Source organism: Clupea harengus, chromosome 10, assembly GCF_900700415.2.
Source record: "Clupea harengus chromosome 10, Ch_v2.0.2, whole genome shotgun sequence".
Lineage (NCBI taxonomy): Eukaryota > Metazoa > Chordata > Actinopteri > Clupeiformes > Clupeidae > Clupea > Clupea harengus.
The window spans coordinates 9,642,949-9,657,778 of NC_045161.1; the positions used below are offsets into that span (position 1 = coordinate 9,642,949).

The 14,830-nt window shown below is 45.5% G+C and overlaps 2 protein-coding genes across 3 annotated transcripts; one reads left to right on the plus strand and one right to left on the minus strand.

The window, feature by feature from the left end:
- Positions 1-4,506: 4,506 nt before the first annotated feature.
- si:ch211-191a24.4 (uncharacterized protein LOC100150331 homolog) lies at positions 4,507-8,350 on the minus strand. Of its 2 annotated transcripts, none has more exons than XM_031575307.2 (4): positions 7,914-8,350; positions 7,307-7,442; positions 6,894-7,012; positions 4,507-5,507 (listed from the first exon to the last, which is right to left on the minus strand). In XM_031575307.2, the coding sequence occupies exons 2-4, from the start codon at positions 7,438-7,440 to the stop codon at positions 4,897-4,899; spliced, it is 864 nt and encodes a 287-aa protein (XP_031431167.1). In that variant the 5' UTR covers positions 7,441-7,442; positions 7,914-8,350; the 3' UTR covers positions 4,507-4,896. The 2 variants fall into 2 exon arrangements, with proteins under 2 accessions (XP_031431167.1, XP_012686988.1); XM_012831534.3 differs by having other exon boundaries at positions 7,818-8,342.
- Positions 8,351-8,659: 309 nt separating this feature from the next.
- On the plus strand, positions 8,660-14,652 carry mcm3l (MCM3 minichromosome maintenance deficient 3 (S. cerevisiae), like). Its single transcript, XM_012831537.2, has 17 exons — positions 8,660-8,892; positions 9,058-9,170; positions 9,874-10,082; positions 10,411-10,541; positions 10,667-10,905; positions 11,164-11,272; positions 11,406-11,559; positions 11,799-11,930; positions 12,105-12,313; positions 12,464-12,638; positions 12,849-12,975; positions 13,243-13,393; positions 13,562-13,702; positions 13,826-13,929; positions 14,051-14,139; positions 14,209-14,272; positions 14,375-14,652. The coding sequence occupies exons 1-17, from the start codon at positions 8,821-8,823 to the stop codon at positions 14,571-14,573; spliced, it is 2,418 nt and encodes an 805-aa protein (XP_012686991.1). The 5' UTR covers positions 8,660-8,820; the 3' UTR covers positions 14,574-14,652.
- Positions 14,653-14,830: the final 178 nt, after the last annotated feature.

Consider the following 14,830-nt stretch of genomic DNA (forward strand, 5'->3'; position numbering starts at 1 on the left):
ATTAATGTTTACATTCAATACCGTTGGCTCAGGTAGTAGATAGAACCAACACGGACGAAAAAGAAAACCAGAACACCAGAACAATGACTCATTTTCAAGCACATTCGGTAATCTGGCATGCTGACATAATCCAAAACCAAACCCAAACCCAATGCACAGCGCCTCTGCTTTCGCCGGGAGCAGTGGCGTGCCCCTGTAGTCCAAGCATCTGGGAGGCTGAGACTGGCGGATCGTTTGAGTTCAGGGGATCAGGGCTGCAGTGAGCTATGACGAGCGGATGTCCATGTCGTGCCGTGGAGTTACTCTCCAAAAGAATATAAACCAGATCCACCCATACACAGGCAACACACATATGGACTAGATTTATTTCAACAAACACAAGGTAAATACAGGAGTGTAAAACGGTAGACTGATGTAATAGGGCAACACCGGCAGTTAATCCCCCAACTAACAGGCAAAAGTTAAACCCAATTCTGCCCCTACATATAAATATAAATGTATATAAATATCATGCAACCCACAGCAAGTTAAGTGACACAACACAGCATCAAATGGCACATCACACAATGGAAGTAAGTATATAAAATCCACATCAATTCATCAAGGCAACCATGTCATAGTGAATTCATTCCACACCAGAGGGGGCAGGAAGGCAATTAACCTAAGGTCAGCAGGTGGCAGTAAACCGTTCTTGATGTCCCCCAGCCCGACCCATATAAACAGTCCTGCACAATATAAAATAAGTCCGTACTGGTCGGCGACCTCTACCGACCAGTAAATAAAACAATACAAATATAAAGCACACAAAGCAGCCACCAACCCACTGGCCAATAGCCAATTAGTGTCTGCAGTCCATGGGATCCAGACCGGTGACGTCACGTTTGTGCGGAGATGGAATCGCGCAGTCTGGAGCACCGCGAACGCACCCTGGTCGTCACGGCAGCACAGTGGCTTGAGGATCCGCCTCCAAGCTACAATGAATAAGGAAGCACAACACAGCAACTCAGTGCGCGGCTAGGCTTATACCAAGCTGATCAGATACACCGTGGCACGGCAGGGATTTAGCAGGCTGGAACTATTACTTCCCTTTCCAAGACGAGTTGAGAGCGTAGCAAGACAAATCATCCGTCGCTCGTCCTCACGCTCCACTTCCTGGTTACAGCCCTTGACAGATGCCGGTCTCCCAGTCACTAAAAACAACACGGAAATCAGGGCACACTCCGCCACTACACGAGCGGCTATAGAAGCAACAAATGCGGGGAATAACAGTGCAGACGTTCCTTAATCAAACACTTAGCTTGCGTTGTGTTGATCGCTCTCCGACGTCGGTCACTCCAGTGTTATCCCTGGCCGCTCCCATTACGTGGCTTCTCACTCGCCTGCCCAAAGAACTCCCGTCCATCTGTCAATTGCTCTTTTTATAAAAGGAACCAACCTATCCCCATCCCGTGTTCACTCTGGCATCAATTAGTTCATTAGAGTCAATTGCCATCAGTCAATCATAGGCAAGTCTCTTCAGTCACGTTAAAGAGACTCGTCAAGAATCTCATCCACAGTCCACAACACACACACACACAGAGCCCCCTGATGAATCATTGTCTCTAAGTGACGGCACTTGCAGAAACATAAATATACACATATAAAACCATACACATATACATATACAGTGCACTTGACATCCACACTAAGATCGGTGTCGATATGGTGCTCCTGGGGGAGCCCGAGATCACCAGGTCGTCTCAGGAGGGGTGCACCGGCCCAGGTCGGAAACGGAGCAGGTCAAAGCCCCCGTATCGATCAGTAGTTGGATAGCACCTGTGAATAGACGCTGGAGTTCGGCCTGAGCAATACAGCGAGACTCAGTCTTTTACGAACGAAATTGCTACAATTACGCATTAACAAATTAACCTGCAACCATGGCACACTTGGGAATTGTATGTCATTTGCACATTCCTTGTCTTCTTGATGATTTTTCAAATACATTTTCATAATGGAGTGCCTCGTATATTAATGTTAACATTGAAGAATATTGGCTCAGGCAGTACAAATCGAAGTAGAAATTGTTTCCATTGCGCATTAAGAAATGTATCAGCAAACATGGCACATTTGGGGAATTTTATGTGATTTGCACATTCCTTGTCATCTTGATGATTTTTGCAATACATTTTCATAATGGCGTGCCTCGTTTATTAATGTTTACATTCAATACCGTTGGCTCAGGTAGTAGATAGAACCAACACGGACGAAAAAGAAAACCAGAACACCAGAACAATGACTCATTTTCAAGCACATTCGGTAATCTGGCATGCTGACATAATCCAAAACCAAACCCAAACCCAATGCACAGCGCCTCTGCTTTCGCCGGGAGCAGTGGCGTGCCCCTGTAGTCCAAGCATCTGGGAGGCTGAGACTGGCGGATCGTTTGAGTTCAGGGGGTCGGGGCTGCAGTGAGCTATGACGAGCGGATGTCCACACTAAGATCGGTGTCGATATGGTGCTCCTGGGGGAGCCCGAGATCACCAGGTCGTCTCAGGAGGGGTGCACCGGCCCAGGTCAGAAACGGAGCAGGTCAAAGCCCCCGTATCGATCAGTAGTTGGATAGCACCTGTGAATAGACGCTGGAGTTCGGCCTGAGCAATACAGCGAGACTCAGTCTTTTACGAACGAAATTGATACAATTACGCATTAACAAATTAACCTGCAACCATGGCACACTTGGGAATTGTATGTCATTTGCACATTCCTTGTCTTCTTGATGATTTTTCAAATACATTTTCATAATGGAGTGCCTCGTATATTAATGTTAACATTGAAGAATATTGGCTCAGGCAGTACAAATCGAAGTAGAAATTGTTTCCATTGCGCATTAAGAAATGTATCTGCAAACATGGCACATTTGGGGAATTTTATGTGATTTGCACATTCCTTGTCATCTTGATGATTTTTGCAATACATTTTCATAATGGCGTGCCTCGTTTATTAATGTTTACATTCAATACCGTTGGCTCAGGTAGTAGATAGAACCAACACGGACGAAAAAGAAAACCAGAACACCAGAACAATGACTCATTTTCAAGCACATTCGGTAATCTGGCATGCTGACATAATCCAAAACCAATGCACAGCGCCTCTGCTTTCGCCGGGAGCAGTGGCGTGCCCCTGTAGTCCAAGCATCTGGGAGGCTGAGACTGGCGGATCGTTTGAGTTCAGGGGATCGGGGCTGCAGTGAGCTATGACGAGCGGATGTCCACACTAAGATCGGTGTCGATATGGTGCTCCTGGGGGAGCCCGAGATCACCAGGTCGTCTCAGGAGGGGTGCACCGGCCCAGGTCGGAAACGGAGCAGGTCAAAGCCCCCGTATCGATCAGTAGTTGGATAGCACCTGTGAATAGACGCTGGAGTTCGGCCTGAGCAATACAGCGAGACTCAGCCTTTTACGAACGAAATTGCTACAATTACGCATTAACAAATGAACCTGCAACCATGGCACACTTGGGAATTGTATGTCATTTGCACATTCCTTGTCTTCTTCAGATACATTTTCATAATGGAGTGCCTCGTATATTAATGTTAACATTGAAGAATATTGGCTCAGGCAGTACAAATCGAAGTAGAAATTGTTTCCATTGCGCATTAAGAAATGTATCTGCAAACATGGCACATTTGGGGAATTTTATGTGATTTGCACATTCCTTGTCATCTTGATGATTTTTGCAATACATTTTCATAATGGCGTGCCTCGTTTATTAATGTTTACATTCAATACCGTTGGCTCAGGTAGTAGATAGAACCAACACGGACGAAAAAGAAAACCAGAACACCAGAACAATGACTCATTTTCAAGCACATTCGGTAATCTGGCATGCTGACATAATCCAAAACCAAACCCAAACCCAATGCACAGCGCCTCTGCTTTCGCCGGGAGCAGTGGCGTGCCCCTGTAGTCCAAGCATCTGGGAGGCTGAGACTGGCGGATCGTTTGAGTTCAGGGGGTCGGGGCTGCAGTGAGCTATGACGAGCGGATGTCCACACTAAGATCGGTGTCGATATGGTGCTCCTGGGGGAGCCCGAGATCACCAGGTCGTCTCAGGAGGGGTGCACCGGCCCAGGTCGGAAACGGAGCAGGTCAAAGCCCCCGTATCGATCAGTAGTTGGATAGCACCTGTGAATAGACGCTGGAGTTCGGCCTGAGCAATACAGCGAGACTCAGTCTTTTACGAACGAAATTGATACAATTACGCATTAACAAATTAACCTGCAACCATGGCACACTTGGGAATTGTATGTCAATTGCACATTCCTTGTCTTCTTGATGATTTTTGCAATACATTTTCAAAATGGCGGTTTGACACATCATTCCTCTTTCAAATGCTTGCATGAAAAAGTCTTTTGTGATCTCGGTTGAACATTTTAGAGCATATAGATAGACAAAATTGAATAACTGCCACTACCTTAAAAAGTTACTATTTTGATAAATATCAAGTCAGACACTGCAGAAGAAGATATGTATATTAAAACCAGGAGTTTATTTACAAATTACAACATTGAGAATCGTTGAATTCAAACCTCCATCCAAAAACATACCAGAATCAGAATATTCACAGTCTACAGCGAACGATGGCAAGTTATCCGGCTATTAAGAGGCAGACAAATGTTATTTGAATGTGAGGTTACAGACATTATTCCATAAAAAAATCAATATAAAAGCTTTACTAAATAACTTGTTAATAGTCCTGTCGGAATTAGAAACAAGTGAAGACATTTGCAGGTTTTTTTCTGTTACTGATTAGGTAGGTGTGTTTGTGTGTGTGTGTGTGTGTGTTTGTGTGTGTGTGGCCTTACATTCCTCTTTCATCCATATAAGACATGTCGGTGTTGGAACAAACAGGTGTTTGTTATATGTGTGAACGTGCATGTGTGTGATTTTGAGTGTGCTTGTTGTAGTGTGCCACGTTTCGCATAGTGACAAAGGTGAAGTATGTTCCGGCCGCGTACAGCAGCGCAGTGATGAGTGCGAACAGGGCCACCGCAGCATCACCCCCACCCACGTCGCAATTCATCCAGGTGAAGCCGCGCCCAGCATAGAGCCGCTCACGTCTCTTACACACATCGGTTGCATTGATAGTAATCACAAAGTGCAGGTAAAGCCCCACAGCAACCACGTAGGCCACACCCCCTATGAGCTGGAAGAGAAACTGGCCAACCAGCAGCTTCTTTGGTAGCAAGTGGGCGGGCTTTGACCCAGAGACCACAAAAAGCAGGGAGATGACGCCCATGGTGAGACTGTAGGCAACACCCCCGTAGACCAGAGGCGCGCGTAATTGGCTGTGCTGCATATCGAGTTCCCGGACCTGCTGAAGCTCGGTCCCCTGGAAGGGGATCTGGGAGTTGATGCTGAAGCCTCCAGACAGGCCCGCTGATGACAACCCAGCCATAGAGAGATGTGCTGCCACAATACACACCAGGACCAGTGCGTTAGTCAGGACGGCACAGATCATCACAATTCCTGCAAGACACGAGCATGTCACTGCATACACTTCAAGACCACAAAACATAAATGTATCACTTGAAAATTGATTACTTATATGCGCACACACACACAAGTTATGGTGTTTTCAATTGGTTGTAACCTAATCTTTAACCAGTACAATCCAAGGTTGTGTTTAGATTCATATCCACAATACGAAATACTTGACCTAAGCTGCAACATGATCTCTTGGCACTGCCTTGCTACCAGGACCAAGATTGAATGGTCCCTGACCTAATGTATTATAGAGCAGAGACAAAGCCAAGTGACAAAATGTGCCATATATTCTCACATCTTACTCACTTTTATCATTTAACATCAGGGTTTACCCTTTAGAATGGTGTCACATTCTTTATTTAGAAAATAAAGTTGCTGTTGCTAGAAAATATGACTGTCTACTTCTTATCTTTCAATGTGGGAAACAGTAGGAAGGGTTAATGAAGCCCATTTCCTTATTCCAGTACCAACTTGAGAGGAATGCTCCAAGTCTGACTTTAATAATGTAGGGACTACTATGTGCTTTTAAACACACACACACACACACTTGAAGGTAAAATGCTTCTACTGTTGGTAGTCTCCAGCATAATCCTTCTCTTATCAAATCCTGTGATGCCAAACAATTTTCCTTGCCTGAGTAACTGTGTATGTCTGTGTGATCTCAACCAAGGGGGACTAAAAGGCCTTTCACGCTTGATGAAAACATTGCAGCTCAGACAGCCAACAACAATAGACCAGCTTTGTGTCAGGGCATAACACTGTTTGTGCTCAGCTCAGAGAGCATTTGATAACATGCATTAATTACTGGCACTCAGTTTGTGTGGCAAGCTTAACTGTGAAACCAGTTTGACAGGATGATTGACGGGGGTGTGCTCCGGTGTAGAATCAGTGGATGTGTCCACATAATGAGGGAAACTTATTCTAGAGCACACGTACAGTCTTATGACCTGACCAGATTTAGCTCCCTCTCCTTCCTCCTCTCAAGGAGCTCTCTTGTTCTGTAGCCTCAGCTCAAACTGCCGGATTGTGGATCCATTCTTTTTGTGACTTATCATTTACAAGCCTGCCTTTCCATTCATTTTAGTGCTTTATTGTGATCTGGACATCCCACTTTTTTGTGGGGGGCGGGGGTATAGCCTTAGAAATGGTGTTATCTGTTTATCAGTTAGAAGAGATTGGTTCAATCCTCAACAGATCTGCATCTATGCTACACTTGTGTTCTCGTTTTTGGTGTCATCACCTTCATCAACACCCCTAACTGACAGGCCAGTCAGATGCCTCTCAGTTCCTCAGCTTCTAGTTACATACTTAATGCACTTCGCCCTATGCCACTAACTGTGATAGGTAATAAAAACAGATGTCTTGTACCTCTTCTAGAACATATGTGGGTGCACTTGGATTCATTGTGCTCCTCTCGAGGTGCCGATCTCTGCGTTTGTTTAGGAGCTGGTGGCGAGCTGGAATAGTAGGGAGGCTGGGTAGATGGGCTGCGAGGTGAATGAGAAAGGATGGTGAGGGGTTGGGGGCAAAGAGAGAGGCCAGGACCACATAGGATGAGCAAGAGAAATGTAGACAGGCAGAAACGTAAGTATCTTAGGTACCTTAACTTGAAAGCACAATATCTAAGTTGGAATATTTGTGTGTTTTCATCTACACATATAGGTTATTGTAACATATTGCTGCAACCCCCCACATAAACTCGACAGACTCCCACTCCTATAATGACAGAGGAGGATCTACACACACACAGCTGAATGTATCTGTACATCTCTGTAACACACCTGTCACTTGGCGGTGGTCTGTCTTCATAGTAGTCCCTCCTGGCCCGTCCTTCCCGATTGTCTCGGGGTGCTCCCCCACTGCGCTCCCCGTTACGGTCCCTCTGTCCCCGGTGAGTCCTGGGTGGATGGCTCATATCTGTTCACAAGGAAAACACAAGTTTGCGTGCGCTCACGTGACAGAAACTACGATGAGCTCTTTAATCATTTGAAGGTTTCAGTTTTATAATTGTTGTAAGTTCGGACCATTCAGTTGGGAAAATGTACATTTGCAATCAAAACTTTACCCATATATGCTAACAATACAACAAAAAGCAGAAAACGAAGCCTGCCACAAGCTCAGACAACAAAACACGGTGGAATGTCCGGTAAACCACTTGTTACAGGGGGAAATGTTTGCCAGTAGCTCATGCCCAAGATATTATAGAAACAATGGCTTATTTACTTAGCGATTGCTCTACAGAGTTGTGTAAACGTTTCAGGCCAAATTAAAAATAGGTACAGCTTCACTTACTCTTATCTCTGTGGACATTGGCTTCACAGTGTTGATCAGACGTTTCTCCGTGCTTTATTATTTCCGCATATTGACGGACTGTGGTCTCGCGATTACCTGCTCTGCGCCCCACCCTGGGAAGGAGGCGGGGTCCAGGTGCTTCACAGGGGAGCCTCCGGCGCTTGATTACGTAGTGTGTACTACTCTCGTTTCGGTAGAGAGCCTTCTTTGTCGAGAGCAGAAGATCCCTCTGTCTCGACCAGTGGGTAGTGCGAGGTGGGGGCGTGAATCGGGGGCTTTGTCTGTTGCTGCTGACTCTGTGGGCGAGGGAGGAGGACTTTTGTGATTTCGGGATGCGTCTTCTGTGCAGGCCAGCGGGGCACCCATTCTGTGGCGCGAGGAATGTGACTGTGATCGAGAAATGAGGCGGTTTAAATGCGAGCTGTTTGGCACAGGTTCAAAACAGCCCCGGGCGGATTTTAACCCTCAACATAACACACTGAAGCCCCTGTTGCTCTGTTGGCAACATGCTCAGAGCCAAGACCCTAGTCATTAGTACACTGCCATCACCACTGCCTCACTGATAATTACTCTAACGTGCCCTATGTCATAAGCCAAATCACCACTCATGGAAGATCACCCATATCATGGCCAAATGCCTTATAATAACTCCTACGATTCAAACACACAAATAGCTGTTTTATGCAGGCATTCAAATCCAAATAATTAATATAGTTCTGCGCGTTCTGTCTCATTAACACTGGCGTGAGGGGTTGTGAAGGCGATATGGCTCAGGCATGCGATAATTGGTTAATTGAAGCACTCGATTGAATGGTGGCACATCACAAGAGGTGGCATCTCAGGTGCCTCTCTGAAAAGTGTTAAAAATCCACATTCCCCAGTTGACATTTCATTGTCTGTGAACGGGCCTAGGTCGAGTTGTTACTTGGCTTGTACATCGGAAACTCTGCATTTCACGTTAGGTGTTTGGCAACAGAAGGGAGAGAAACTGCGTGTTTATAAAATGGATAATGAATTTGAAGACCTCGAGCTGCGTGAAGCACAGAGAGAGTACTTGGACTTCCTTGATGACGATGTATGAGCTTTTATTTAATAATTCACATTTCATTAGTACTTTTGCTATTGCTCCATGCCTAAAACATGTTCGATTAGATTAGATGGGCTAAACTACGGTATTTTGCGATTGGGACAAATAACCTTTAACGATAACTCACAGCAGCTGTGCTCTGGTTTCCCTTAGCAAGACCAAGGAGTGTATCATGAGAAGGTACGCAGCATGGTGTCCGAGGGCCAGTGCCGACTTCTCATCAACATAAACGATCTGCGCCGCAGGAACGAGAAACGTGCCAAGGAGTGAGTTGACGTCGTTCAGAGTTGTAATGGGGCATATAGACTGTATAACAAGGACTTCTGCATACTAAAATCCATAAGGGATTTAATAGAAATGCCAGGCATTTAGCAATAATGCGTGTACCTACAGAACAATATATGACCTGTAGCGGAAAGTTGTCTCTAAATGCTAATTTGCAATGCATGTCCTCTTTCACCAAGAGAGAGCCCTTTTACCATACCACTCCCTCTTGTATACTTTCCCTTCATCATTACACCATGACATTATGGCATACTGGCATGGAGCCACTGCCATTGTGTGTGTTCTTTTTCTCCAAAATATCCACACAACAATCCTCATAGATCCATGGTGATGGGAGCACTAACACAAATCCCCTTTTTTCTGTGATTAGCGTGAAGTCTGTGCTGGTTGAATAACAGGTGTATAGGGGTTAAACGTGCTTGATGTGCAGGAACCTACCCCTTCCTCTGTTCGTCTTGTTTTTGTTGTTTTGCTCCACATCCATTCTAGGCTATTACATCCATTTTGTTTTTGCTGTTCCCCATTTCCTATTCACATATCTAATGTCCTTTATCCATTCTGTGCTCTTTCCATATTTTGTGTAAATCACTCTTCTATTCTTTCTTTTCTCATACCTTCTGTTTGTATCTCTCTCTTAACCTCGTCTTTCTCTCTATGGTGGTCTGTGTGTCTCCCACTGTTCAGGTTACTAAGGAATGCCTTCTCTGAACTGGTGGCAGTCCAGCGTGCACTGAAGGATTTGGTTTCCTCAATAGATGCCACATTCTCCAAACAGTTTGAGGAGTTTCATGTAGGCTTTGAAGGCAGCTTTGGCACTAAACACGTGACCCCACGCTCCCTGAGTGCTCGTTTCCTAGGCAACTTGGTGTGTGTAGAGGGTATCGTCACCAAATGTAAGAGCTCACACTAAAATTTTCATCCATGCTGTTTGTAATTAATCAAATATATGGCTTCTCATTTATTTTGTGGTACAGTAGAAAACTAGCCAAGATTTAGTGTGTTGTATGTAGCAATTAAGGTTAGCTAGATGTGACCCATAGAAACCATCATGCTAATACCATAACTTTACATCTCTTAATGATTCATAACTGATCTTTGTCACATATATTAGCCTGTGGTTATGGAAGTCATTTTGTTTGTGATGTTATTACAAATCCCAAAGTTTTGAGTTGTTCTAGAATCGGTCAGTTTCCTGAAATGAACAACAATTTTGTGTGGCAGGCTCTCTTGTCAGGCCAAAGATCATGCGCAGTGTCCACTACTGTCCAGCCACCAAGAAGACCCTGGAGAGAAAGTACACAGACCTCACCTCATTGGATGCCTTCCCCTCCAGTGCCATCTATCCCACTAAGGTGAAGGGTAAAGATCCTGTCTGTGGATGAATAAATAACCATCTCCATGAGCAGTAGAACGTCTGTCTCTCTTTACGTGTGTGCCTAGACAAAGGCAAATAACCTGATGACATCACTGCGTATAGGATGAAGAGAACAACCCTCTGGAGACTGAGTTTGGCTTGTGTCGGTATAAGGACCACCAGACGCTGACCGTGCAGGAGATGCCTGAGAAAGCCCCCGCTGGTCAGCTTCCACGCTCCGTTGACATCATGGTCAATGATGACATGGTGGACAAAGTGAAGCCTGGAGATCGCGTACAGCTAGTGGGCGTGTACCGCTGTCTGCCCGCCAAACAGGGAGGCTTCACCTCTGGCACCTTCAGGTCAGAGGTCAAGTGGTCAGAGTTTAGAGGGATAGCCTCTGAAAATATGTCTGGAAAGGATTTGGATACATAGTTTTAGTCTAATAGTTCATAGGGCACTTCTTCCTTGGGGCTTCCCATTAAAAAAAAAAAAAAAGATTGCATTCTACAAAACCGTTCTCCTGTGTTGAACAACAGAAACTTGATTTTTGATGACTACTGATGTTCAAGGTACCTCTACACTGGGTCTGCTCATCCTAAGATTGCTGTATCCAACAGAACTATCCTTCTGGTGAACAACATTAAGTTGATGAGTAAGGAGATTGTCCCTGTCTTCTCAGCAGACGATGTTAGCAAGATCAAGAAGTTCTGTAAAACCCACTCTAAGGTGAGAAGAGCTCCCCCTGCTGTCTTATATTGCACATGCTTGAAGGTGCCACAGCATCACAGCATCAGTTAGTTATGTGTGTGGTTAAAAGTATGTGATGGATAATATAGATTTGTTCCTTTTGTCTGTGCAGAATGTGTTTGAGCACCTTGGTCGCTCCCTGGCCCCCAGTATCCATGGGCATGAGTATATTAAGAAGGCCATCCTCTGCCTGCTGCTGGGTGGCAATGAGACCAACCTGGAGAATGGCACTCGCATCCGAGGAGACATCAATATCCTCCTGATAGGTGGGCCATGCTTTTCAGCCTCAGCAACACACTATAGATGGGTGGAATATATCTATGGTGCCCCCTCTGCCTGCCATTGAGGGAATTTAACTATTGTCTTCCTGGGTCATTACACATAATGGGTGTTTATTGTTTCTAAAATTATAGTGCGTATTAACTACCCAGATAGACTGGCTTCTGTTCATGCATCAACTCAGTTTCCCTGCAGCTTTTGGGTTGGACAACCCTTTTGTTGGCAGGTGATCCCTCAGTTGCGAAGTCGCAGCTTCTGCGCTATGTGCTGTTTACGGCACCAAGGGCGATCCCCACGACTGGACGAGGCTCAACCGGAGTGGGTTTGACCGCGGCAGTGACCACGGATCAGGAGACTGGTAAAAGACACAGATACACACACACACATACAGGTAAAGAGGAAAACCCTGTGTTCTTCCTCTAATATGACGCTACTGATATCATTTGAGTCACTGTCTTGACATTTTAGTAAGAGTTGCCTGATTTATTTATTTTTAAATCACTTTCCCCTCCCCCTTTCACTTTCCCGGCAGGTGATCGTCGTCTGGAGGCAGGGGCCATGGTGCTGGCAGACAGAGGAGTTGTCTGTATTGATGAGTTTGACAAAATGTCTGACATGGATCGCACTGCCATCCACGAGGTGATGGAACAAGGCCGGGTCACGATTGCCAAAGCTGGCATCCATGCACGACTAAATGCTCGCTGCAGTGTGCTGGCAGCAGCTAACCCAGTTTATGGCAGGGTGAGGCTGCAATTGTAATTTTATTTTTTTTCATTTTTAAGATTTCCTACCACAGATATCCACAGAGTCTACTCTACTTGTTAATTAACTTATATGTTGACTTGATTGCCCTCTCATGTCTACACTCCTTCATGTCTCCTGTCTCTGCAGTATGATCAGTATAAGACTCCCATGGAGAACATAGGCCTGCAGGACTCTCTGCTCTCTCGGTTTGATCTGCTCTTCATTGTTCTGGACGTGATGGACCCGGACAGCGATCGCCAGATCGCTGAGCATGTGCTGCGCATGCACCGCTACCGCACACCTGGGGAGCCAGAGGGAACAGGTGAGTCAAAGGTCATGACCATCTTCAAAGCAGGACAGGATGGATGTCATTTTCTTTACTTGTCTTTGTTTCCTTTCCTCACCTATTTGAGATTTTTGAAATGAGAGGTTTTAGGTGATTTTGTTAAATTGCAACTAGTCAGATGGATTTTTAGCTTCACAACCTTAGGCCTTGGTTTTCAGAGTGTTAATGCTGCGTGTGCACCAACAGCAATGCCCCTTGGAAGCACAGTGGACGTGTTTGCAACTGACGACCCCAACCTCACAGAGGTGACCGATCAAGAGCTGCAGATCTATGAGAAGAGGGACAACATGCTGCACGGGCACCGCAACAAACGGTATCCCATTAGAACACCCACCCAGATGTACACGTTCTCAGGAAGGACTAGAGCTCTCTGTTCAGACCAATCATCACTCATCATCTGTCAGAGCAATTATCACTTGGGGCGAACCTGGAATGATGAGTCTGGACTATTAGTCGCTGATTTTTAGGGACATTTAAAAGTCCCGAAGTTAATTGTTTTCTTCCTTCTCGTCACTTGATGACGACGCACCATTCTTCTGTAGCGTTCATTTAACCAGAACCACTTCCTCTGTCCATGCAGGGAGAAGATCGTCACCATGGAGTTCATCAGGAAGTACATTCATGTGGCCAAGCTGGTGAAGCCGGTTCTCACACAGGAGGCCTCTGACTACATAGCAGAGGAGTATGCTAAACTTCGCAGCCACGACCAGGTTAACCAAGAATCTGCCCGGGTCAGTGCCCCTGTACACTCACCTGCACACACGCATGGACGTGCACACACACATACACACAGCCATAGGAACATCCGTACCTGATACGTTTCCATATCTGGCTCTGTCATAACAGACGATTCAAGTTTGGAGTTTGTGTGCGTGATTGACTCATGTGGTGTCCAACAGACAATACCTGTGACCGCCCGAGCCCTTGAGACCATGATCCGATTGGCCACTGCACACGCCAAAGCTCGCATGAGCAAAGCTATTGAACAGAGTGACGCAGAGGCTGCTATTGAGCTTATGCAGTTTGCCTACTTTAAGAAGGTAACTATGGAAACTCCCTAGTTATACAGTTACCCTTAAGCAGCTATGAGTCAGTCACAGCTTATGTATTATTTACCCACTAGAGGGCAAGGTGTGTGTGTGTGTTTGTTTGTTTGTGTGTAGGTCCTAGAGAAGGTGAAAAAACGGAAGGTTGCAGAAGAGGGCGAGGAAGTGGAGGATGATGCATCACAAGAGACACAGGAGACGCCGAGCCAGAGAAGCACAAGGCAAATACACACATTTCCTAGTGGTTCCTATACATTTGAATTAATTAGTAAATGTGTTTTTTAAGTTGTTTTAGTCCTCACCACCAAGAGCGTGGACATTTCTGTGTGGTTGTTGGCACAGGACAAGAGGACGCGCTTCTAAAGATGACATGGACAGCACAGAAGCAGGGGATAACATGGACCCTTATGACTTCACTGAAGATGAAAAGAGTGAGTTTGTATGACTTTGTTTGTATAACTCAAAAATCTTTGATTTCTAATGATTAATTTCCTCCACAGCCAAGCCCAGTCAGACGTCTCAGCCATCATCTCAGAAGACCAAGAGTGTCGTTAGTCAGGACAGGTACAGTACCTGTTGTCCTCTTTATGTTTAGGTTCATTACATGTGATGGCATTAAGATTTGTATGACCCATGACCTTCTTTTTGTTTTTTTGTTTCACACAGGCTGAAGGTGTTTAAGGCAGCTTTGCTGAAAGCCTTCAAGTCTACACGCTCACAGTCTGTGGCTGTGTCTGACCTCCTGTCACACGTCAACCAGGGCCAGGAAGACCCCTTCAAGCCCCTCGAGATCCAGCAACTGCTCGACCACATGCAGGACGACAACCAGGTCATGGTGTCCGAAGATGTGGTCTTTCTCATCTGAGGGTGAATTTGGAGTCTCAACAACACTGCGAGGGCACTCTTTGTGAATTTCTGTCCAATAAATCCTCTTTTGCATCTTACTCATTCATTTTGCATTCATGAAACTTGGTGGAGGGCTGTAGAATGGGCTAAGGAAGGACCCATTCAAATTTAGAGTGGATCCAGGAATTTTGAACAGTGCGAGATGAGGCCTTTGGCCTTAGTGGAGGTCTGCACTCTTGAGTGCCCCTCTAGTTGATATGGTGATGCAATATCACA